The sequence below is a fragment of the Carcharodon carcharias genome, chromosome 5 (assembly GCF_017639515.1).
Source record: "Carcharodon carcharias isolate sCarCar2 chromosome 5, sCarCar2.pri, whole genome shotgun sequence".
NCBI classification, from domain to species: Eukaryota; Metazoa; Chordata; class Chondrichthyes; order Lamniformes; family Lamnidae; genus Carcharodon; species Carcharodon carcharias.
The window spans coordinates 200,495,832-200,520,389 of NC_054471.1; the positions used below are offsets into that span (position 1 = coordinate 200,495,832).

The window sequence follows — 24,558 nt, forward strand, 5'->3', positions numbered from 1 at the left end:
TTCGGGATAGGCAATGAACGTTGGCCTTGCCAGAGATGCCCACAACGCATGAATGAATTTAAAAAGTCCCAGTGTATCTGTTGTGTTACTAATGATTTTTACCCTCAGTTCCAGTATATCTGTGGTGTTATTAATGATTTTTACCCTCAGTCTCACTGTACTTGTGATGTTATTAATGATTTTTACCCTCAATCTTAGTGCACCTGTGGTCTAAGCATTGATTTCCGCCAATAGTTGAACAGTACTTGTGGAGATATGAATGATTAATATGCCCAGTTAATATGTTGCTGCATTGTTACTGAGGATTCTTAACCCTTAATGTCATTTGCAGTAATGTCGCAATGCAAGATTCTTCGATGCAATTCTGAATATGTTTTTGCAACAAACCATCTCGATGATTCTTTGAATGAAGACTATTGTATCGCTTTACGATCTTACTCACTCTGTACCCAACGAACTGCTTGGTTCTGCCGCGGTGACCTGGCGTACCATTCTGCTGTGCAAGGAATTGAGGACTTAATGATCCAGCATAATTGCTCCAAGGAAGGAGCAGTCTCACCACCTCGTCCACGCGTCCCAGTCGATAATCAGGAAAATTCACACCTGCCAGACACCTGCAAATATGAAAAGAGCTTTTATTTTAAACAGCGCCAGAAACCGACCTACCTGCACTGTGATGTCTTTGGAAATCTCCACATTAGGACATTTTACAATGATTTTCAGACATGCAGAGTTCAGGGTGCATGGCCAGTGATTGACAACAATTACCTATCTGTGCAACTGACTAATGTGCCTATCTTGCCACATTACAATATATCAGCAATCAGCAAGGTGATGATTGAGGAGTGTTTTAAACATTAGAATATAAGAAATTGGTGCAGGATTAGGCTATATGTCCCCTTGAGCCTTCACTGCCTTTCAGTAGGATCATTGCTAATCTTTGACTTCAACTCCACTTTTCTGTCTAATCCTTGGATTCCCTCGAACTCAAACATCTAGCATTCTCAGCCTTGAGTATATTATTTAATGACTGAGCATCCATAGATAGGATAGAAAATTCCAAAGGTGTAGAATCCTTCGAGTGAAGGAATTTCTCCTTATCCCAGTCCTAAATGACTGACCCCTTATCTTGCGGCTATGGGCCCAGTTTCAGACTCCCCAGCCAGGGGAAGTAGCACTCTCAGAATCGTATACTTTTGCTTCTCATTCTTCTAAACTCCAGAGTATAAACCTATTCCACTGAATCACTCCTTATAGGATAACCTCCCAATCCCAGGAATCAATCTAGTGAGCCTTTGTTGCACTGCCTGTAAGGCAAGTATATCCTCCCAATGTATGGAGACCAAAACTGTACACAGTACTCCAGGTGTCGTCTTACCAAAGCCCTGTAAGATTACTGCATGATTTCCCGACTCTTGTACTTGAACCTCCTTGCAGTAAAGGCTAACATACCATTTGCCTTCCTAATTGCTTACTATGCCTGGATTTTAACTCTGCGTATTTTGTACAGAAGGATACTCAGCTCCCTCTGAACACCAATGTTTAGTAGTTTCTCACTGTTTAAAAAGTATTCTGTTTTTCTACTCTTCCTATCAGAGTGAATAATCTCTCAGTTATTCACATTACTCTCCATTTACCCTGTTCTTGCACACTCCCTTGACCTATCCATGTTGCTGTGCAAACTCCTCACAGGTCCTCCTCACAGCTTGCTTTGCCACCCAGCTTTGTATCATCAGCAATCTGGATAGAAGGGAAGTGAAAAAAGAAATAATAGCAGCCAAGAGAGAATATGAAAAGAGACTGGCAGCCAACATAACAGGGAACCCAAAGTCTGCTATAGGCATAAAAATAGCAAAAAGGTGGTAAAAAGAGGAGTTGAGCCAACTAGGGAAGTAAAGGAGATTCACACATGGAGGCAGGAGACATGGCTAAGGTACTATTTGCATTTGTCTTGACCAAGGAAGAAGATGCTGTAAAAATCATAGTGAAAGAGGAAGTCGCTGATACTAGAGGGTTAAACATTGATGAACAGGAGGTATCAGAAAGGCTGTCTGTACTTAAAGTTGAGAAGTCACCTGAATCATGTGGGATGCATTTGAGGAGACTAAGGGAAGTGCCACACAACAGGCTTGTCAGTAAAGTTGAAACCCATGAAATAAAAGGGACAGTAGCAGCATGGATTCAAAGGGAATAGTGGTGGATGGCTGTTTTTCAGACTGGAGGAGGGGATATGGTAGGGTTCCCCAGTTATTGGTAATGGGACCACTGCCATTCTTGATCTAAATAAATTACCTAGATTTGGGTGTACAGGATGCAATTTCAAAACTTGCAGATGACACAAAACTTGTATTGTGAACTGTGGCAATGGTAGTGATCGATTTGAACAGGACAAAAACAGGCTGGTGGACTTGGAAGACATGTGGCAGATGAAATTTAATGCAGAGAAGTGTGGTAGGAATAATGAGGAAAGGCAACATAAGATAAAGGATCCAATTCTAAAGAGGGTGCAGGATGAGAGGGCCCAGGAGTATATGTGCACAACTCGCTGAAGGTGGCAGGGCAGGCTGAGCAAGTGCTTAATTACGCAAATGGAATCCTGGGCTTTATAAATAGAGGCATCGCGTATAAAATCAAGGGGCAGAATTTTACATTCATCCACACCGTGCTGGGTTTGTAGGCAAGGGGTGCTTAAAATTCCCTAGGTGGCCTTCTCACTGGATTCTCGCCTCCCCCAAACTCTCTGCAACTTTTCAGCGGGACGGGCCATGCCAAGGCTGGCCCACCTGCCTTTGCCCCAATTGAGGCCCCTAAATGGCCAATTAATGACCACCTAAGGGCCGTTTCCCACCCAGCCTCAATTTTCAGGCTGGCAGAAGGAGTTGAGGTGCGGGGGGGAGGGGGGTCACATTGCTCAGGCCTCCAGCGGAGTGCTGGGTGTGGGCGTGGGGGGGGGGTGCGCCTCCATCAATGGCCTCCTTGTGCCCACCCAAAAGGTCTGACCCCTGCAAGCACTTCCCCCCCACCTCCACAACCCTGCCCTCTCCACCAGTAACTGCCACCCGTCCCCCCCGCCCAACACCTCGAGGCCTCAACCCTCCCAGCCCTGCCCGAAGGTCCTTGAACTTACCTGGGGCTGGGATTTAGACTTGGGGAGCTGCTAGTAGTCCCAGTCCTGTTCACTACAGCCAGATTGGCTGGCAGATCTGAGCAAGACCTCCTCCCGTCTGAGGAGCAGAAATCCCATCTGCAGTCAATTAACGCTTGTTGGAGTACTAAGTGACTGCGGGGCAGTGAGTATCAGTGTGGATGGGTTGGCCACCGAGTCTTTGGGTAGTGGAAAAGGAAACCCCACCATCCTAAAAACCCTGGCCAGGGAAGTTATGGTCAATCCTCATAAAACACTGGTTTGGCCTCAACTGGAGTATTGTGCCCAATCCCGAGCACCACACCTTTAGAAAGATATGAAAGCATTGGAGACGGTGCAAAAAAGATTTATGAAAATGAATGAGGAACTTCAGTTATGTAGATAGATTGGAGAAACTGGGATAGTGCTTCTTAGAGGAGGGAAGGTTGAGGGGAGATTTGATCGAGGTGTTCAAAATCATGAAGTATCTGGACAGAATAGATGGAGAGACATTTTTTCTATTGGTGGAAGGATTGAGAACCAAAGGAGACTGACTTAAAGTGATTGGTAAAAGAAAAGAAAACAAAGCAACATAAGGAAATGCAGCATGTGGTTACAATTTGGAATACATTGCCCGACGGTGTGGTGAAGACAGGTTCAATCGTGGTTTTCAAAATGGAATTGAATAAATATCTTAAGAGAAAAGATTTGCAGGGCTACGAGGAAAGGACAACAGAGTGGGACAAGTTGAGTTGCTCTCAGAGAGCCAGCATGGACACGATGCACTGAATTTCCTCCCTCAGTGATGCAACCATGACATTCCATCCCTTCATCTACATTATTAGCTTAGATTGTAAAAAGCCCCAGCACAATTCCATGCAGAACTCCTCTGGTAACAACCTGTCAACCTGAAAATGGTCCATTTATTCCTGGTCTAATATTTCTAATTAACCCTTCCTCATTATGCAAGGCAAGATCTAAAATAGTTTGTTTCCTCATTGGTTTGATGATGTATTGATCTGGAAAACAGACTTAAATGCATTCCATGAACTTATCCTTCTAACTACCATTGCCAATTTGATTTATTCAGTCAAAAGTGAGATTAAAGTACCTCATGATTATTGCATCAACTTTGTTACAAGCTCCTCTTATTTCATAATTCATACTCTGTCCATCAGTACAATAATTGCAAGTGATATGGGGTGATGGTGGTATAGTGGTAATGTTACTGGCCTAGTAAGCCAAAGGACTAGTTTAATGCTGTGGGAACATCGGTTCAAATCCCACCATGATAGTTAGTTCAATTAATAAATCTGGAATATAAAGCTAGTCTCAGTAATGATGACCATGGCAGCTTTTATTGATTATTATAACCAATGTCCTTTAGGTAAAGAAATTTGCCTTCTTTACCTGGTCTGGCCCATCCTATAGGTGACTCTTAATTGCCCTCTTAAATGGCTTAAAACACCACTTAGTTCATTGGCAAAGAGGGATGGGCATCAAATGTTGCCCTTGCCAGCAATGCCCATATCACATTAAATATTTTTTTAAAAAGGCCGATAAATTATTCCCACCAGTCTTTTTCCAACCCTTGTTGTTTCTTATCTCCAATCATACTGATTTTACTTCCTAATTTTCTGATCCAATATCCTTCCTCATCACTGTCCTTATTTCATCCTTTATCATCAGGGCTATCACCACCCACATCCCACTCCCACACACCACAACCCACTCCACTTTGTTCATCTTTTGTCAAGTACCCTGGAATATTTAGTTCTCAAACTTGGTCACTATGCAATTGCATCTCTATAACATATTTCAGATAAAACCTGTTTATCTCTATTTGTGCCATTAATTTGCCTATGTTGTTATGAATGCTTAATGCGTTCAGATTAAGAGTTTTTGATTTTAACTTTTGGTTTGGTTTTAATTTTTTACCATTTCCCCCTGATTTGATCTTATTCATTACTGCACAATTATAGATAAAGTCCCAGTTCCCTCCTCAAGCTCTGTTTATCTTCACCTAAATTGCTACACTCCACATGTCCTTGACTATTCTCTTTAGATTTATAAATTTCCCCTCACTTGAACCCTTCCCCCCACACCCCTGCCCTTGTTGTAGCTGAAAGCCCTATCTACAGGCCTTGCTATTCGATTTGCCAGACATTGATCTCTGCTGAGCTTAAGAGGAACCTGTCCCAATGGAACAGCTCCCACTTTCCCCAGTTTTGGTGTCAATGCCCCATGAATTGAATTGTGTAGTGAGACCTATCATTGCTAATATAGTACACTGAAAAATTAGCACATCTAATTAGATTCAACTTAGTTTCCCTTTGATGACCAGCATTAAAATTGCCATTTCTCTCTTCATTCGCTGCTCCTCACTCATTCACTACCATTTGATTTTGTCCCCTCACTAACACAGGGACAATGAGGCCAACTAATAACCAATCATCATTATCATCAGACCCATTAGTCACCATCAACACTCTTCTGCTAGTAAACAGTTGCACCATTGTCTTATTGACTGTTAATATGATTCAGTTATTGAACATGACCACCTCTCTGGCTTGTGTTAACAGTCACTAACAGAATGGTGTTAATATTCGGTAACAACAATTTGTACTTCTATAGAGCCTTTAATGTGGTAAAACATCTTAAGGCCAAGTGTTATCAAACAAAATTTGACACTGAGCTACACAGGGAAAGATGAGGCAAAATGACCAAAAGCTTGACCAAAGCAGCAGGATTTAAGGAGCAAGGAGAAAAGTGAGGGAGACAGGCAAAGAGGCTTAGAGAGTGAATTGCAGAACTTGTGGCCTGAGTCTGTAGCTAAATGGCTGAGAGTGATGGGGCATTTAAAATCTGGGACGCGTGAAGAGGCCAGAATTGGAGGAGTGCAAATATTTTGGAGGGTTGTAGAGCTGCAGGAAGTTACAAATAATAGGGAAGGGCAAAGCCATGGAGGGATTTGAAACCAAGGATGAGAATTTTAAAACTGAGGTGTTGCTTAACTGGGAGCCATTGTAGGCCAGTGAAGATAAGGATGATAGGTGAATGGGAAATGGTGTGAGTTTGGAGAAGGGCAGCATAGTTTTGGATGACTTCTGGAGTAACAGAATTATGTTAATATTCAGTAATAGAAAACTTCTAATGGTCAGAGAAAGACATTGATATTCAATTACAGATTGGTATCAACAGTCACTCAGAAAAGGGTGATCAGGGTAACTAACATGGTCACCTAGAGAATTATGTTAATATTCAGAGAAAAAGAATGTGTTAACAGTCACTAATGGAATGGTGTTAATGTTTACTAAAATAATCTTGAAAATGTTTACTAATAGAATGATGTTAACTTTCAGTAACAGAATGGATTTAATGTTCACAAACAGAATTCAATTAATGTTTACTAACAGAATAGCGATAATGGTCACTGATAGAATTGTGTTAATGTTCAGTAAGGCAATGATATTAACAGTCACTAAGAGAAACACATTGATATTCAGTAACAGAAGGATGTTAACAGTTACTAAGAGAATTAAGTTACTAAGAGAAGGGTTCACTAACTTAAAGGAGTTAATGGTCATGAAGAGGATGATGTTAACATTCAATGACAGAGAGGTGGTCATGTTCAATAACTGAATCATATTAACAGTCAATAAGACAATGGTGCAACTGTTTACTAGCAGAAGAGTGTTGATGGTGACTAATGGGTCTGATGATAATGATGATTGCTTATTAGTTGGCCTCATTGTCCCTGTGTTAGTGAGGGGACAAAATCAAATGGTAGTGAATGAGTGAGGAGCAGCGAATGAAGAGAGAAATGGCAATTTTAATGCTGGTCAAAAGCCTGAAACCAAGTTTGAGGGCTGTTAAACCTACCCGTGAGACTCACTTACCACCATCCCACATCCATCATGCAGGCTCAATTTTGACCTGTTCTTCTGAGCAGGCAGAAGGACTCCCATTGGAAATTGGGTAGTGGGTGCCCCATTAAAAATGCTGATCAGGTTCCAGTGAAGTTATCGGAGCATAGCAGCTTTTACTTTTTTGACTCCTCTGGCAGGAGAGGAAGTGTTTATGCTTCCCCTACCCCAATATCCCCCCATCCCACCTGATCAACTTATCTGAGTTCTTTGGTGCCTGGGAGATTGAACACCTAGCTACCTTGCAGTCTCCGGGTGGGAAACAGACTGGTCATATGAGATGAGGTCCAGATGTTAAAATCACACAGGCCTGATGCAGCCAAGGTCAGGATTGTCTGCCGTCCCTGACCACTTGAGTCCCTCCTCAAGTTAAAATTGGGGCTAGAGTGTAAATGAAGAATGGAGAGTGAGTGAGCTGAGTGGAGTAAGTAAATGAGACAGTAAGTGACAAAGGGCAGACAATAAGTGAGGAACAGAAAGTGAGGGAACACAAAGTCAGAACAGAGTAAGTGAGGAAGAAAGAGTGAGTGTTAATAGGCAGTATATAAGAAGCTATAAACAGAGTATGTGAAAGTAAGGAAGAGTGAGTGTGAGCAACAGAGATACAATGAGATACAGAATGTGTGTGAGTAAAAAACAGAATGTAAAAAGCAGAGAATGAGAAAAAAACTGAAAGTGAATGAGAAATGTACAGTAAGTGAGAAGCACAGAGTACCAGGAAGGGAGGGAGGAAAAGAACATGAGTAAGGAGCACTGAATGGGATGAGCAAAGTGATTGTAAAAGCAAAAGTGAATGAGGAACAAAGTGAGTGAGTAACCAAGAATAAAAGTGGAGTTCTTCAGAGAGTGTGAGTGACAGAGAGTGAAAATCGGAGTCATTCACAGGATGCAAGGTTCAGAGATTAATGATTTCTTTCTCATTGATTTTCAGATTACTGCTATTTTCAAAAACTCCAAGGAATGCATTGACCAGAAAGTGTATCAAGCTGAAATTGGCAATGTTCCGGCTGCATTTGTAGATGGGTCTGTAAATGGTGGTGATAGAAATGGGGCCAACAGTCTGGTGATCAAGGAAAAGTTGGATGCTGGCCATGTGGAGATCCAGGCGAGTTACATTGGTACAACTCTGATAGTGCGGCAGGTAGGACAGCACCTGAGCTTTGCCATCCTCATGCCTGAGGAAGTAGCAAGCTCACACACACAAGAGCAGGACCTGCAGCTCTGTGCATCAGGCTGTCCGTTCACAGAAAGACTTCCCTGGAACTCCCCCATCTACACTGCAGAAGGCGCCAAAGCCAAATGCAAAGAGAGGCTGCTGGTGGAAGATGTTTACTTTGAATTTTGTGTCTTTGATATCCTGGTGACTGGTGATCCCAATGTTTCATTAGCAGCATTCAGGGCTGTGGAAGATGCTAAAATGTTACACCCAGATAAGGAGACATTTCACGTGTTCAGAAACAGTGTGTCTGGCAGGCCAACCCTCTGCTTTGTGCTTCTGTTGGCTTCTATGCTGTGGTCACTATCTATGCAAAAAACAACCTTTCCTGTAAAGTCTGGGGCTTTAAATACAGGGCCAGCGAGTGATTCAGAACTCAGAACTTATAGCTATTATCCAAGACTGAGTGCCCATGTGTGAGCCGGACCCAGTCTTGCAGCTTTTCACTTCTTGGTTTTTCAACCATTTTGAACATCAAAACAAAACAGGTACTTCAGTGACTGAGCCTCCTTCAAATGTACCAAGACCCTCTGGGTATTTGATATTTAACCCAAAAACACTCAACTCGAGCCCCAGTTTTAGATGTATCAGCTCGTAAAATATTGCACATGCCTCAACTGACATATCAGATATCTAACCAGACACAGGCCTGTGCAGTCAGGAATCCACATGTACACAGCCCTGTGAAATAAAGTGTGCACTGAAGTGTAACCTTTACAAAGTAGAATCTTTAGAGTAGAATGACTGAATCAACTTGCTGACTTAGAAAATGTTATCTTTGAAACAAAGAAAACAGCATTTTGGCTCATGAATAATAATGCCACAGGAACATCTTAAAATGTTTCAGACACTTCACAGAGAAAGAAGAAATGGCACTGCATGTTGTCGTGTTTTATAATAATATAAAGGCAGTGATCACTCATAAGGGATTGGGTAAACATGTTGCAGGTTAACTTATTAAGACTAGGTACATGAGAACAGATATATGTGGGTATAAAGCTTGAATGCATCAGCAGCGCTATGTGCTATGTTGTGCTCACAGGCCAAAGTGAAACTGAGACGGATCACAGGACACGCTTCCCTTCTAGTGATGGCATGCTGCTTTCCCTTAAAGGTATATTTTGAAGATACTTTACCCCCCTTCCAAAGGAGTATAACTATTTATAATACATATTCAATTACATAAGTTTTTTTTTGTTTATGCATTGGGTGCTAGGCCAGCATTTATTACCCCACCCTTATAGCTGAGGGCGGAGTCACATGTAGGCCAGACCAGCAGATTTCCTTCCCTAAAGGGCACAAGTGAACCAAATGGGTTTTTACAACAATGGTTTCATGGTCACCATTATACTTTTTTAAAAATTCCTGATTTTTATTGGATTTAAATTCTATCATCTGCTGTGATGGGATTTGAACCCAGGTCCCCAGAACCTTACACTGAGTCTATGGATTACTAGTCTAGCAACAATACCACTATGCCATTGCCTCCCTGATAAATCTAAGCATCTTTAAAGTATAGAGGGTAATCTGCTGCTACACCCAAATCTTGTAATGGTAACCTTAATTGCTAGTTATCTGTGGGATTGTATTTCTTGAATGTTGTTCCTGGTTACATTTTGGATCTTGTCCTTGCGGTCGAGGGTCTGGAATAGATATGGTTTGTCTTTGGTTATGCATCATTTCACTTTTGTGTCTGATGACTTTTTAGGATCTTGGTTCGTAGCAAATCCTTGTCAACTCATCTGGTTGCCATATACGTTCTGTGAGATCCTGGATGTGAATTTGTTTCAGTCTGACCAGAATGTCAAGGGTCGGCTCATGGTCACTTATTAAGACTAGACACATGAGAACAGATATACATGGGTATAAAGCTTAAAGACATTGCCAGCAGAGCTGTGTGCAGTGTTCTTCTCATAGGCCAAAGTGAAACCGAGACTGGATCACAGGTGACACTTCCCTTCCAGTGATGGCATGCTGCTATCTCTTAAAGACATATTACAGCACATAAGCTAGGAGATTAGGCCAAAGGTGTGGCCAATTAGATAGGTCTTAAGAAGCATGTAAATTTGGGGAGAATGGCTGATAAGTTTAGGCAAGGGCCAGAGTTTAGAGGAATAAAATGTTGGAACATGGTCACAGAGCTAAGATGAGGCAAATGGATGGAGTTGTAAAAGAGTATTTTAAATTTGATGTGCTTTGGGACAATGTAAATCAGCAAAAGATTGGAGCAATCAACAAGTGAGACATAATGTGAAACAGTATCAGGGCAGTGGACTTTTGAACAAGTTGGAGCTTTTGACAGGAGGGTTGGAAAGGCTGATAACCAAGGTGCCAGCAAGATCAATTTTGAAAATAACAAAAGCATGGTTTAGAGTTTGGGCTAAGCTGTGAGTGAGAAAAGAGTGGAGATGAACAATATTGTGGAGATGGAAGTTTTCGGTATGGTGATCGAAACACAGCTCTGAGGTGAGCAGGATGCCATTAATGTACATCATGTGTTGCAGTCTAATCGAGCAGTTGGCAAGCAAGGGAGTAAATCCCAAACTTAACTCAATATAAGTGCTGCAGTTTCATTAGTTGTCTGTAAACCTTAAAGGAAGAACTAAGTTACTTTTTAATATAAACAGATTATGTGATTTGTTCAGTTATGTGTGTGACAGTGAGTCATTTTTAAGAATTGTCAACAGTCCTTCAAAGCCAGCAAGGTCACCAGGGACATTTAAGGAGCTGAAGCTCTCTGAATTTGTATGCCGGGACCATTTCACCTACACAAAAGCTGAACTGTTCCAGTGTCTGAACATAGCCCTTCAAGATGGTAGAAGAGGTCATACAACAAAGTACAATGCATCTGCCTTGGCTCAGTCAATCACTACTGATGAAATTCAGTCAAGGCAAAGGAACACATGAGAAAGACCCCCAAAGAAGGATGGTATCATCAAGTTCATGCTCAAGAGGGCTCCAGTGAGATGAACATGACAACTGTGGTCTTCACCAAATCATCAGTACTGGCCAACTTCTCCCACCGGTAATGCACCCACCAAAGACCCAGGATCTCTGAGGGATCCAAAGCCAAAGGTGCGTGATGTTGAGATAGTGGTCATGGGGAGGGAGTGGGTATAAGCAGGAAGGGCAGGAGGTGGCTTTCAGCAGTGCCCCCTTTCCAATGCCAGATCCCTCAAGCAGGTACTGAGTTCCTGACAATGAGGACCCCGCAATCAAACTTGACAGGGTTTGCTTTTCAGGCTTCCTGCATGGTAAGTCCCCCAGTGGTGGTGGGATGAGGCTCTTCTGTGGGCATTAATTGCCCACTTAAGGGCCTCAATTAGCGATGGGGCAGGAAGGCCATCCATGACCCTTCCTGCCCCAGACTTAATTGGGCAGAGGCAAGAAGGTGATGTGATCCCCACTTGCCAAACTCACCTTGGGGAGGGCATTCAATACACCCAAAGGGAGGTAGAAAATTGGAACTCTCTTCCATAATAGCAATGTGGGGAGGTGGTGGCATAGTGGTACTGGACTGATCATTCAGACACCCAGGGTAATGTTCTAGGGACTTGGGTTCAAATCTCACCACTGCAGTTGGTGGAATTTGAATTCAATAAAAATCTGAAATTAAAAGTTGAATGATGACATTTAAAAAAAAAACATTGTTGATTATTGGAAAACCCCATATTCACAAATGTCCTTTAGTGAAGGAAATTTGCTATCCTTACCTGGGCTGGTCTGGCCTCTATGAGATTCCAGCCCACAACATTGTGGTTGATTCTGAAATAGTCTAGCAGGCCACTCAGTTGAAGGGTAATTCAGGATGGGTAATAAATGCTGGCCTAGCCTGTGAAGCCCATAAACAAATAAAAAAGATTGATGCTAGATCAATTGTGAATTTGAAATCTGAGATTTAGATAACCAGGGATTTGAAGGGATATTTTGCAGAAAATATATGGGGCAGATTTTTAGCTCAGCAGGTGGGCGCGTGCTTGACCTGATCCGATCCAGCGTGAAACCTCATGAGTTGACATCAGACAAGCGTCCCGATGTCATCCTGCGTCGCACAATATTTTGGACGGTGGGTGGGCGCAGAAATCTGAAGCGTGCCCGTCGGCAATTAAGAGGGTAATTAAATCTATTAACAGAGCAGTTGACTCAGACTTTTCATGGTCTGTCCAACCACACGGTTGGCGGACGGGCGAATCGGACAGGTGACCTTTACATTGTCCATGAATCCTAATCCAAGTGTGGGATGAGGTTTCCGTTACGAAATAAAGTAAAAATAAAAATCTGTGGGAACCTTTTTAACATTCATATTTTCAGATGACTTATTATGCACAAACATTTTCTTTCAGCTTCTGAAACCCTTTATTTTTGATTTTTCAGGTTTTCAGCTCCCTGAGGCAGCTCTCTGCCTACAGGGAGCTTTCTCTCAGCACTGGCCCATGCCCATGTTGACTTTAGCACCCGCCCTCCTCCTGCCCCCACATCCCAGCAGCACTGAGCTTCTCAGCATACTTTACATGCTGGTTGGCTGTAATTGGCCAGCCAGCATGAAATTGCGGCCGGGAGCCAATCGCAGTCCCTTCCCTGGCTGATCTCAGGCCCGCTGACCTAAAAATTTGAATGGAATTAGTTCACGGATCAGCCATGATCTCTTTGAATGTCAGAACAGGCTTGGGTAGCTAAGTGGCCTACTCCTATTCTTACAATTTATATTTGTGATACTTTCTGATTAGCTTTTGTATTTTAAATCCAGGCTGCTTTTGCTTGTGCATTTATGGACACATGGATCCACAATTATTCTCCTGCAAATATAAATTTGCAATGCTAATATTTCAGAAAAAGGGCTGTCTTACATTGTATTCAATTGGTCACATAATACCTGAGGAATGGACTGGCAAATGGGGACGGCGTGACAGGCATTATTGTCCAAAGCTGTTCAGCAGCACTCCAGATGTAATGAGAGCAGGTTACTTTTTCCAGAAAGAAATCAAGTGAAAAACAATCGCACCAGCAAATGGACGCACATTCTTGAAGCAAACACTCTTTAAAACAATTGTTCACATCCCAATCTCAGGAGAAATCACAGCTCCATGAACGCAGAAACACTCTCTCACAGACATAACTACCCCAACAACCACAAAGATACCACCAGGCCAACTGAATAGATTCAACCCCACATCGACTAAGCAGGATTTTCAGCAATGCTCTCCGATATAACTTATTGTGAACCAAAATTGCCTCCCTACCACCAACCAAAGCTGTCCTCCTCACTGTAGTAAAATCACCCCCCCCACCGCCCCCACGACTGAGCAGAAATTGCAACCACCTTGTAATCCTCTCCACTAATCAGGGTATTCTAACCATCCTCTTCACCCTGGCCAACCCCCTCCCAAAAATTTCAGAATACTGGCCCAAAATTTGCTGTAAAAAATGATGAATTCATAATGATACACTGTCATTGATGCTCAAAAACATTTGAGTATATTATGGTGTAGAAGAGATAGGCTGTGAGTTATGAATTGCGACAAATTGCTGGGCAATTTGCACCTCTGCACTGTTAGCTCAGTGTCAATTTCTGCATGAGTGTCATGAAATTGCTACGTTCACACTGTAAAAACTAAGTAACCACGCCGCAGGAATTCAGGCTACTATTTCATGGCAAAAGGATCCTGTTAATAAGGTAATTTATGTTTGCAATGGCCTCCACTTTTAAACAAGTTAATAATTATTGATAATTGTCCAGTACATGTCACATATAACAGGATGCAAGTCAGACAAGATAGAATCTAACCATCACCCCTGACGTTCAATGGCATTACCACCACTGATTCCCCCAGGATCAACATCCTGGGGGTTAACATTGACCAGAAGCTGAACTGGACCAGCCATATAAATACTGTGGCTACAAGAGCAGGTCAGAGGCTGGGAATTCTGCAGTAAGTAACTCAGCTCCTGATTCCTCAAAGCCTGTCCACCATCTACAAGGCACAAGTCACGAGTGTGATGGAATATTCCCCACTTGCCTGGATGAGTGCAGCTCCCACAACACTGAAGAAGCTTGACACCGTCCAGGACAAAGCAGCCCATTTGATTGGCACCCCATCCCAAACATTCACTCCCTCCACCACCAACGCACAGTAGCAGCAGTGTGTACCATCTACAAGATGCACTGCAGGAATTCACCAAGGCTCCTTCGATGGCGCCTTCCAAACCCACAACCACGACCATCTAGAAGGTCAAAGGCAGCAGATAGATGGGAACACCATCATCTAGAAGTTCCCCTCCAAGTCACTCAGCATCCTGATTTGGGAATATATCGCCGTTCCTTCACTGTCGCTGAGTCAAAATCCTGGAACTCCCTCCCTAACAGCACAGTGGCTGTAACTACACCACATGGACTGCAGCAGTTCAAGAAGGCAGTTCACCACTGCCTTCTCAAGGGCAACTAGGGATGGGCAATAAATAGATAAAAACAAAAGACTGTGGATGCTGGAAATCCAAAACAAAAACAGAATTGCCTGGAAAAACTCAGCAGGTTTGGCAGCATCGGCAGAGAAGAAAAGAGTTGATGTTTCGAGTCCTCATGACCCTTCAACAGATCTAGGTGAATCCAAGGAGAGGGATGAAATATAAGCTGGTTTAAGGTGGGTGGGGGGAGAGAAGTGGAGGGGGGTGGTTGTTGTAGGGACAAGCAAGCAGTGATAGGAGCAGATCATCAATAGATGTCACAGACAAAAGAACAAAAGAACACAGAGGTGTTGAAGTTGGTGATATTATCTAAACGAATGTGCTAATTAAGAATGGATGGTAGGGCACTCAAGGTATAGCTCTAGTGGGGGTGGGGGCATAAAAGATTTAAAAATAATGGAAATAGGTGGGAAAAGAAAAATCTATATAAGTTATTGGAAAAAACAAAAGGAAGGGGGAAGAAACAGAAAGGGGGTGGGGATGGAGGAGGGAGTTCAAGACCTAAAGTTGTTGAATTCAATATTCAGTCCGGAAGGCTGTAAAGTGCCTAGTCGGAAGATGAGGTGCTGTTCCTCCAGTTTGCGTTGGGCTTCACTGGAACAATGCAGCAGAGAAAAAATTTTGCTTCCAATCTCCACCCCTCCATCATTTTCACGTGGTCCATCTCTGACACTTCCCCTCCCTTCCCTTCCTTGACCTCTCTGTCTCAATCTCTGGTGATAGACTGTCCACCAATATCCATTACAAGCCTACCGACTCCCACAGCTACCTCGACTACAGCTCCTCACACCCCGCTTCCTGTAAGGACTCCATCCCATTCTCTCAGTTCCTTCGCCTCCATTGCATCTGTTCTGATGATGCTACCTTCAAAAACAGTTCCTCTGACATGTCCTCCTTCTTCCTTAACCGAGGTTTTCCACCCACGGTCGTTGACAGGGCCCTCAACCGTGTCCGGCTCATCACCCGCGCATCCGCCCTCTCACCTTCTCCTCCCTCCCAGAAACATGATAGGGTCCCCCTTGTCCTCACTTATCACCCCACCAGCCTCCACATTCAAAGGATCATCCTCCGCCATTTCCGCCAACTCCAGCATGATGCCACCACCAAACACATCTTCCCTTCACCCCCCCCGGCGGCATTCCGTAGGGATCGTTCCCTCCAGGACACCCTGGTCCACACCTCCATCACCCCCTACTCCTCAACCCCGACCTATGGCACCTCCCCATGCCCATGCAAAAGAGGTAACACCTGCTCCTTCACTTCCTCTCTCCTCACCGTCCAAGGGTCTATACATTCCTTTCAAGTGAAGCAGCATTTCACTTGCATTTCCCCCAACTTAGTCTACTGCATTCGTTGCTCCCAATGTGGTCTCCTCTACATTGGAGAGATCAAACGTAAACTGTGCGACCGCTTTGCAGAACACCTGCGGTCTGTCCGCAAGAATGACCCAAAACTCCCTGTCGCTTGCCATTTTAACACTCCACCCTGCTCTCTTGCCCACATGTCTGTCCTTGGCTTGCTGCATTGTTCCAGTGAAGCCCAACGCAAACTGGAGGAACAGCACCTCATCTTCCGACCAGGCACTTTACAGCCTTCCGGACTGAATATTGAATTCAACAACTTTAGGTCTTGGACTCCCTCCTCCATCCCCACCCCCTTTCTGTTTCTGCTCCCTTCCTTTTGTTTTTTCCAATAATTTATATAGATTATTCTTTTCCCACCTATTTCCATTATTTTTAAATCTTTTATGCCCCCCCACCCCTACTAGAGCTATACCTTGAGTGCCCTACCATCCATTCTTAATTAGCATATTTGTTTAAATAATATCACCAACTTCAACACCTGTGTTCTTTTGTTCTTTTGTCTGTGACATCTTTTGATGATCTGCTCCTATCACTGCTTGCTTGTCCCTACGACCACACCACCGCCACCCCCTCCACTTCTCTCCCCCAACCCAACCCCACCACACCCCCCACCCCGCCCCCACCTTAAATCAGCTTATATTTCACCCCTCTCCATGGATTCACCTAGTTCTGTTGAAGGGTCATGAGGACTCGAAACATCAACTCTTTTCTTCTCTGCTAATGCTGCCAAACCTGTTGAGTTTTTCCAGGTAATTCTGTTTTTGTTATGGGAAATAAATGTTGACCCAGCCAGCAAAGCCCACATCCAGTGAAAGAATTTTTAAAAAATTATACAAGGAAGTATACTCTGCACAGAGACAAAAGACAGAATTGTCCCAGATTTGCACGAAGTGTGTAACAGATGGGAAAAAGTAAGTTTTACTCGTCAGCCTCAATGGTGGCTTTTTGTGCCGTATCATCCCCTTCCTGGCATGTCCCACCTCATAAATTATGCATTCCCTGGAAACATGGCGGGTTGCTGCAGGGTGGCCTCTGATTTGCCTGCCCTCCGGTAACCTCAGGCCTTCAGTAAACTGGGTGCTATGTTTAAAGAGCACCCCTTCGCAGAGCTAGTACCCTTCAAGGTATAGGAAGCTGCTGTGAACTGATGGGCTGACCTTCATCGTTGACACCATAGTTGACCTTCAACAGGGTCAACACAAGGGTGCAGGGCAGCTCGATCTCACTCCAGCTTCCTCTTTTCCTCAAGCAGGCAGCCAGGGGCCCTTGGGCACCCATCAGGAGGAGGATTAGCAGGTTAACACACCCCAGGGCCATCCACCTAAGTGACTCCAGGAGTGTCCAGCCCATCTGAATCCCCTCTTCCTATGACCCCAGCAGCCCCAGCTCCACAGGCCACTGAAGGTGCCACTGCCACACAGCAGGTCCCTGCAAGCAGGCCGGGGCCCTCCAGGTAGCTGTCAGCAGGCTACCTCCACCCCCACTGTGAATGTTGGGGGAGCACCAAGACATAGCGGCAGAGTTTGGAAGGTTAAGAAGATGTAACTCTTTCGAGTTAAAACCAATAAAACCAAATTAACAAAATTGGGATAAATCAGGCACAGCCCCTAATTCAGGTCAGCTGGAAAACCAAGAACAAAGTTTAAAGGAAACTTACAAACTTTAAACCAAAATGTGATTAAAGGGGTCAAAAAAACACCCCAGTCCCTGTGGTGCCCACTGGGCACGGAAGGCCTCGAGAGTGCCAGCAGACACCGCGTGCTCCCTCTCCAGGGACATCCGGCCGCGAACGTAGCCGCGGAAGAGGGATAAACAATCGGGCGGGACTCCCCCGTCGATCGCCCGCTGCCTGGTCCTGTTAATAGCCAACTTGGCCAGGCCCAGGAGCAGGTTCATGAGGAGGTCCTCCTCCTTCCCGACCCCCTTCCGCACCAGGTGTCCATAGATCAGGAGCGTGGGGGTTAAGAAGATGTAGTTGCACAGCCTGGACATGGGTGTTAATCACTTATACTTGATGTTCACTATTGTAAATAAACTCACAAGAACGTCTCCCTGCCTCACAAAGCTTATGCACTCTCAGCACCTTTGAGGTGCGGCTGGCCCCCATCTCATCAGCATTTGTGTGCGGTGACAGTGTGGTCCTGAAGGGTTCAGCTCATGTTAAAGTTTCCCCGCTGCATCTCCATGATATGACCCTGTTCACAGAGTGCAAGAGAGGAGCCATCAGCCAGACAGGTGTCAGACATTCACATAATGTGAGCATCTATGGAGTGTCCCCACTGTATGTCGTCATATCCTCCAGGAATGTAGGGACCATGGGCACCCACTGTGTCTCTGTGACAGTAGCCTTATTACAGAGGGTTTGTGCACTGCCATCAGCCAGACTGTAGTCAAACATTCAGAGATGCAATGTGAGGATCTACGAGTGTCCTTGCTGCATGCCGTCATCATCCTCCACAAACCTAGTGGCTATGAGATCCTCCCGAGCATGCCTGCCTCATCTGGACAACGAGATGGCCTCATCGTCATCATCCTTGCCTTCGAGGGCCTCCTCACTCTCATCCTTGTTGACATCCTCCTCATCGGAGAAGACATGCAGCTCCTCCATCTCCTCCACAGCTCCTCCCCCCCCGTTGCAGGATACAGCAGACGATGACAATGTGTGACACCCTCTGTGAACTGTATTGCAGGGCTCCACCAGACCGGCCCAGGCACTGGAACCTCATCTTCAACATCACAATGGTTTGCCCCACCAAAGTGCAGGGTTGAACATAAGCCTCATTATGCGCTGCATGACTGCCTGAAACCCCACCCACCTCCACCCGACCGATTGGCGGCAGCTTCACCCATTGGACTGCAGGCTGTGCTCTCAGCTCAGGCACAGGCATTCTCCTAAACCACACTGCAAGGCTGCACTATTAGCTTGAACCATGGGGGAGACTGGTCCAAACCGGGATGATGACATTGCAAGGGGCTGTGAGAGCCTCCATCAGTGACTGCTCCATGGCCGGCTTTAGCAAGGAGATTGTACAATGTGCCTGGTCATCCAATTGCTCTGCAGTCCACTAAATGCACATTAATTTGCAGTCTGCGCCCAAGGAGTGAAAAGTTCAGGAGCATTTGGTAGCACTTTCATGCCCCCTGCATTGCTTGAGTGGGCAGATAAGCTAGAGGCCCATCTCCAAGCGTGTCAATGTAGCAGCCTGAACTATCTCAGTGTGGAAGAATGTTCACTTAATACAAGGTTTCTCTAATTCCTAATGGCCTCCCCCACACCCCAGCCCCCTGGATGTGCTTGTGCTCTACCATCAGACTCTGCTGCCTTGCCCCTCCCCCAACTCACCTCAACCAGAGTGCAGCCCTTATCCTGGCACTGCAGCGTCAGCCAGCTGGGAAAAGTAACTTGCCTGTGCCCTCGCCTGAATTTGCGGCGCCTCTTCCTTGAAGTCGAACAGGTGACCCTCTCGAGCGCTGAGCAACGTTAGTGTGCACTCACCCCTGAGTTCCACTCGAAGTCCAGCTCACCAGGTGCACACCGTTTAAATACTGTTGTTAAACATGCCCGTGTGGTGCCCGGATGATCCAGCATGGTGGGGGTGGGGGGAGGGGGGGGTGGTGGGGGGAGATTCCGGCAGGCAGGCAAGATGATGAGATGAAAATGCATTGAAATGAGGTTACTGACATAGGACAGCAGAAAGTCTGCCCGCCATTGACAGGTGGAACAGATGATCGCAAACTGGTTTCACAATTGCGTAAAACCAACTTTTGGGCTTCTCACCATATTGTCCGCTGATGCCCGCTATCACGCCCGACGCCAAAATTTCGGCCAAAAAGTTCACTAGGATTATAATTAAATGATAGAAAGGCTTGAGAATGCTTCACTGGACGTGAATATTGCTGATCGAGGATACACAGGATAATAACTGGTTGGAAAAGTAAGAAATATTTCCAATCAGTAGAGAGTAAGATCATCAAATTTGGTTTGTGGTGAATTGCTATAAAATATATCACTTTCATGTGAAGGCAGTTGCTGCCTTTGGTTCTGAATTTCATGAATTAAAAGTTATATGAGCCCTGGATAGGTGACTGCCCTACTCATGTGTTAATACATCATGGGCAGTATTTTTACCTCGTTGGACGGGCATTGCGGGCAGGCCCAGAAGTGAGCGCGAAACCAACTGCCACTCGCCATCGGGTCCTGACCACGATTTCACGCTGACTGGCCAATTAACGGCCAGCCAGCATGAATCCCACAGTGCCTGGGTCAGGGGAATGGGGAGGTCAGTGCACGTGTGCAGGTGTGCTCAGTGAAAACTCCCTGAAGGCACTGAGCTGCCTCAGGGAGCTGAAGATTTCTAACATTAAAAATAAAGACCTTAAAATTAAGGTAAACATGTCCCTCATGAGCAGGGACCTGTTAAAAATTAGATTTAAAATTTTTAATGTTATTTTTAATTAACATTGGAAACCTCATCCTGCCTGTGGATGAGGTTTCCTCAAAAATCCAAAGGCCGCTTGACTTTTCGCCCGCCTGCCAACCAACAGCCCTCTTAATTGTCGGCAGGTGCGCTGCCAACTCCCACGCGTGCGTATCGACCAAAATATCACACGAGTGCGCAATGATGTCAGGACGCTTGCCCAATGTCATCGCATGCTATTTCACACTCGTGCATATTAAGCGCATGCTTGCACGCCAAGCTGAAAATCCAGCTCCATGTTCTGTCATCAAAAATTCTAAAAATCACACATTTTCCTGCATCTAATTCAGAGGCATTTTTATACATTTCATTTAAATAATCAGATGTTCAAGCTGCCACTTCAGAGCTTTGCTAACCATTCAAATGCTTACATTTAATTGGTGAAGGAAATAAGACTATTGGCCCTGTTGCTCACCAAAGTTCCAGCTGTTCCAGTGACCTCGCTGCACTCTTATCAATTCACAATTCCAACAATTGCAGTCCAAAATTAGTGGGAGCTGAAGGGTGAGGAAAAGATTCCAACTCATGATGCTCACCATGACATGCTCTGTTCCAACAAATTCTGAGCCAATATATTTCACAGCAGTCAGAAATGAGAAAGAAGTGGATTGCTGATAATAAACAATTGGATTTGCAAAGATACAAAGCATACCATTAACCATCCGACCTTTACAAACTAAGGTAAGAAGCTGGAAGACATTGGACAAAAAAAAAATGAATGAAGGAAATTCCTCCATATCCATCAACTCAGCAGAGATTGTGGTCCTCCTTCACCTCAATAAGCACAATTTCCCCTTTCCCCACTGAATCAGGTGAGAACTTACCATCACCCTCATCCTGAGTCACAAATCTATTCACGGAAATGCAACCACCCCCCCCCCACCCCCCACCCCCACCCCTCACCACCAAACAAGAAGAAAAGTGCACTCCTCATCCCAATAAAATAGAATTGGGGCTTTGTGCTGGCTCTGCGCCCATTCAGAGCAAAGTTGGCAGTGGCTCAGTGCCACCCAAAAATTCACCATCTTCCTTGTTCCATTTTGTCCACCATCAGTCCATCTTCTCAATCTTTCATCCCCTCCGCTGCTTCCCATCCACATCATCCTTCCTCCTTTTCTGAATTTCCCATCCACTCACTGAAGAAATGGACCTGGATCTTGCACCCTTGTCTTTTGTTCCTCCCCCTCCTCCATTCCTTTCTCCTGACCTATTCCTCTTACTTTCCCCTCCTCCCTGAGTCTCTCTCTTTTCCTGTTCCCCCTCACCCACCGCTGGATCCATTTGACCTAACACTTTCTACCTACTTGACCTGAATACTGGATATGGTTTTTACTCCCCATGTGTAACACCACTGGACATCAACTAGTGTATAATAAAAATGCAAATGTTAATCAAGCTTATTTTAATTTACAATATTTACACATAAAACAAAAAAAGCTTTGAATTTCCATTTTTTGGTACATAGGACAGTAAAAAATTATAACTGCATAGGTAGGGAATGTACAATCAAGTTAGTTGAGTTTGCTGGATTCACCAGCTCCCTAACGATGAAATTTAACCATGTAGCAGACTTCCAGAAATCTTCATGTGCTCACCACATTGGTAGAATATAACTTCCAACATGTACAATCGTTAATGTTCATGTTACTCTGATAGGCAACAACTCTCATGATACAACATGAGGCAGACTTTTTTTCTCTTAATTCTAGTAAAGACTAGGCAGGAACTTCCAAACGTAGGCCACTCTGTGAATGGCCCATCTGCCTGTTAGTCATAAAAAATCTTTTAAAGTCATACCCTAATTTTCTGATTGTGTTACACAATAACTTTTCTCCACATAAAGCTTTTCAATTTGGAAATCAAGTTCAGGAGAAAATATTCTCAGAACACATATCATTGCAGTTCATTACATTCCCAGCACATTGAGTAGGTAAGCTCAAAATTCTCTTGAGATCTAGTGATTTAAATTTTAAAATTATGTGTGCCTTTTGCTGTGTTCCACTCTGCAGACCCAATGTGCTCCGCATTTTGACTTCAATGCTTCAAAATCCATGACCTCTAAAGCCTGAAAGGACAAGGGAAGCAGGCAGATGGAAATACCACCACCTGCAAGTCCCCTTCCAAGCTACACACTATCCAGATTTGTAAATGTATCAATGTTCTTGCATCATTATCCTGGAACACCCTCTCTAACAGCACTGCGGGAGGATATGCACTACGTGGACAGCAGTGGTTCAAGAAGGCGGCTCACCACCACCTTCACAAGGGCGATTAATGTTGGCCTTGCCAGTTATGTCAGCCCATGACCCATGAACAAATAAAGCAAAAATATGCTGTTTTCCTGGCCTCCCATTACCTGTTGTGCTCTACTTCCCAGGCCCTTCTCTGCTGTGCATCTTTCCCTGGCTTGGAATGAGGCTATGCTTATCATCACAACTGGGATCCAGATCCTAAACTACCTAGGAGCCATTCCACAGATCAATTTATATATTTCCTTGGTGCCTCTCCTACTCTGCCACTGTAACTTCACTGGAGATGCAGCAGAAACCCAGTTGTATCTAACAGAGTTTCTATCATGCTTCTGGTGAAGTTACAAGGGTGGGGTAGGAGAAGCACCAAGGAAATTCAACACCCTGTGTTGGGAATTAGAGACAGTTTAATTAAGTTATATTGGTATTTGTGGGCGTTAGGAATGAGTTTTAGCTTTAAAGTTTAAACTTGATTTGTATTTCTGTATGTGTGTGTTAAGAAAAGGTCAAGTTGAGTTTTAGTTTCACTTTAAAAGTTGCCTGCATTTAAAGTTTACGACTGTAAGAGAAGTTAAGCAAACACAAGAATAGGAAAACGGGGCATTGCCTAGCAACAGGGTCCAGAGAGGCAGCTCCCTCCCACAACACAAACAGAAGAAACTAAAAACAGCAGTTTGATTTGGAAGCTGTTTGAGTTCAGTTTAGAAGAAGTTGCTAAGCAGAAGCAACCTAGAAGGGGCAGAAAGCCAGTCCCAAGCTAAAGTTGGCTGGAAGTTGACTGGAGCAAATGGGATGGATAGCAAGTCCCAAACTAAAGAGGAAAGTCCCCAAGAATCCAGGGGAGTGGAACAGGAGAAAGTCCCAAGCAGACCTTCTAGTCAAAGGAAGGACAGGAAACTGGAAAAGGTTCTGTTAAGCGAAGTTAAGAATGAGGGGCAGAGAAAGGCTCCAAGCTTAAAGCTTCAAGATGCAGGAAGCAGAGTCAAAGCAATATGAAGGCTTGTGAGAAGATAGAAGGTCCATAGAGTAAACTGAAGGTCTGGAACTCTTTGCTATGGGCATTTGAAGCAGTGGTGTACTATTTACAGCTGAATTGGTGAGAGAGAGTGTGTGTAAGAGAGCTTAAATGCATGTGCTGACCCAGGGGAGAAGAACATCGGAAGGAGAGTTTGAAACCCTGGAGGTGAACCCTTGCGGAAGGCATCAGAGAAAACGTTGGTTGAGGAGAATATTCCAAGTCGAGTTCTTGGAAAGTGGAGATTGGAAAACCTCGTATGAAAGACAGAGTGCAGTGAGATTGGTTGGCTCATGATGTGAAAAACATCTGAGGAATGTTGAGGAGAGATCCATAGTATCTGGTTGAGGTGGCATCTATCACTTGGTTTCAGAGTGTGGGGTGTCTGACCACAGGTTGACAATTGGTTTACTTGGACTGTACTTACTGTGACCATTAGAATATAAAGTAGCTTTTGTAACTTGCGTTATTCTTATAAATCTGTCTATATCTGTAAAGGTATAGTTGCAAATGAAGAAACATTGTAATATAGTTAATCTTTTCTTGTTTAATAAATGTTCTATGCTTTTGTTAAAAGTTCATTAGCTGACTCCTGTGACTCTGTTCAGTCACCCTGTCCACATATCTAAATAAACAAGTAAATGTTAGCATCTATCAAGCTGGGTTCCCCACTGGCTGGTGCAATTCTTCTTCCTGTAAAAGCTACATCATTGACCACAGAAAA

General features: G+C 44.3%; 1 protein-coding gene across 1 annotated transcript; it reads left to right on the forward strand.

Moving 5' to 3' along the window:
• The first annotated feature begins 327 nt into the window (after nucleotides 1-327).
• On the forward strand, nucleotides 328-11,173 carry LOC121277802 (repulsive guidance molecule A-like). Its single transcript, XM_041187439.1, has 4 exons — nucleotides 328-831; nucleotides 7,982-8,565; nucleotides 9,975-10,028; nucleotides 10,912-11,173. The coding sequence occupies exons 1-4, from the start codon at nucleotides 334-336 to the stop codon at nucleotides 11,171-11,173; spliced, it is 1,398 nt and encodes a 465-aa protein (XP_041043373.1). The 5' UTR covers nucleotides 328-333.
• Nucleotides 11,174-24,558: the final 13,385 nt, after the last annotated feature.

Bases quoted from the DNA above. Each gene is read 5' to 3' on its own strand.
- LOC121277802 (XM_041187439.1), top strand. From the start codon at position 334: ATGTCGCAATGCAAGATTCTTCGATGCAATTCTGAATATGTTTTTGCA. The intron at 832-7,981 runs GTGATGATTGAG...ATTGATTTTCAG, and splicing joins ATATATCAGCAATCAGCAAG to ATTACTGCTATTTTCAAAAA. The intron at 10,029-10,911 runs GTGAGATCCTGG...TGATTTGTTCAG, and splicing joins CTGGTTGCCATATACGTTCT to TTATGTGTGTGACAGTGAGT.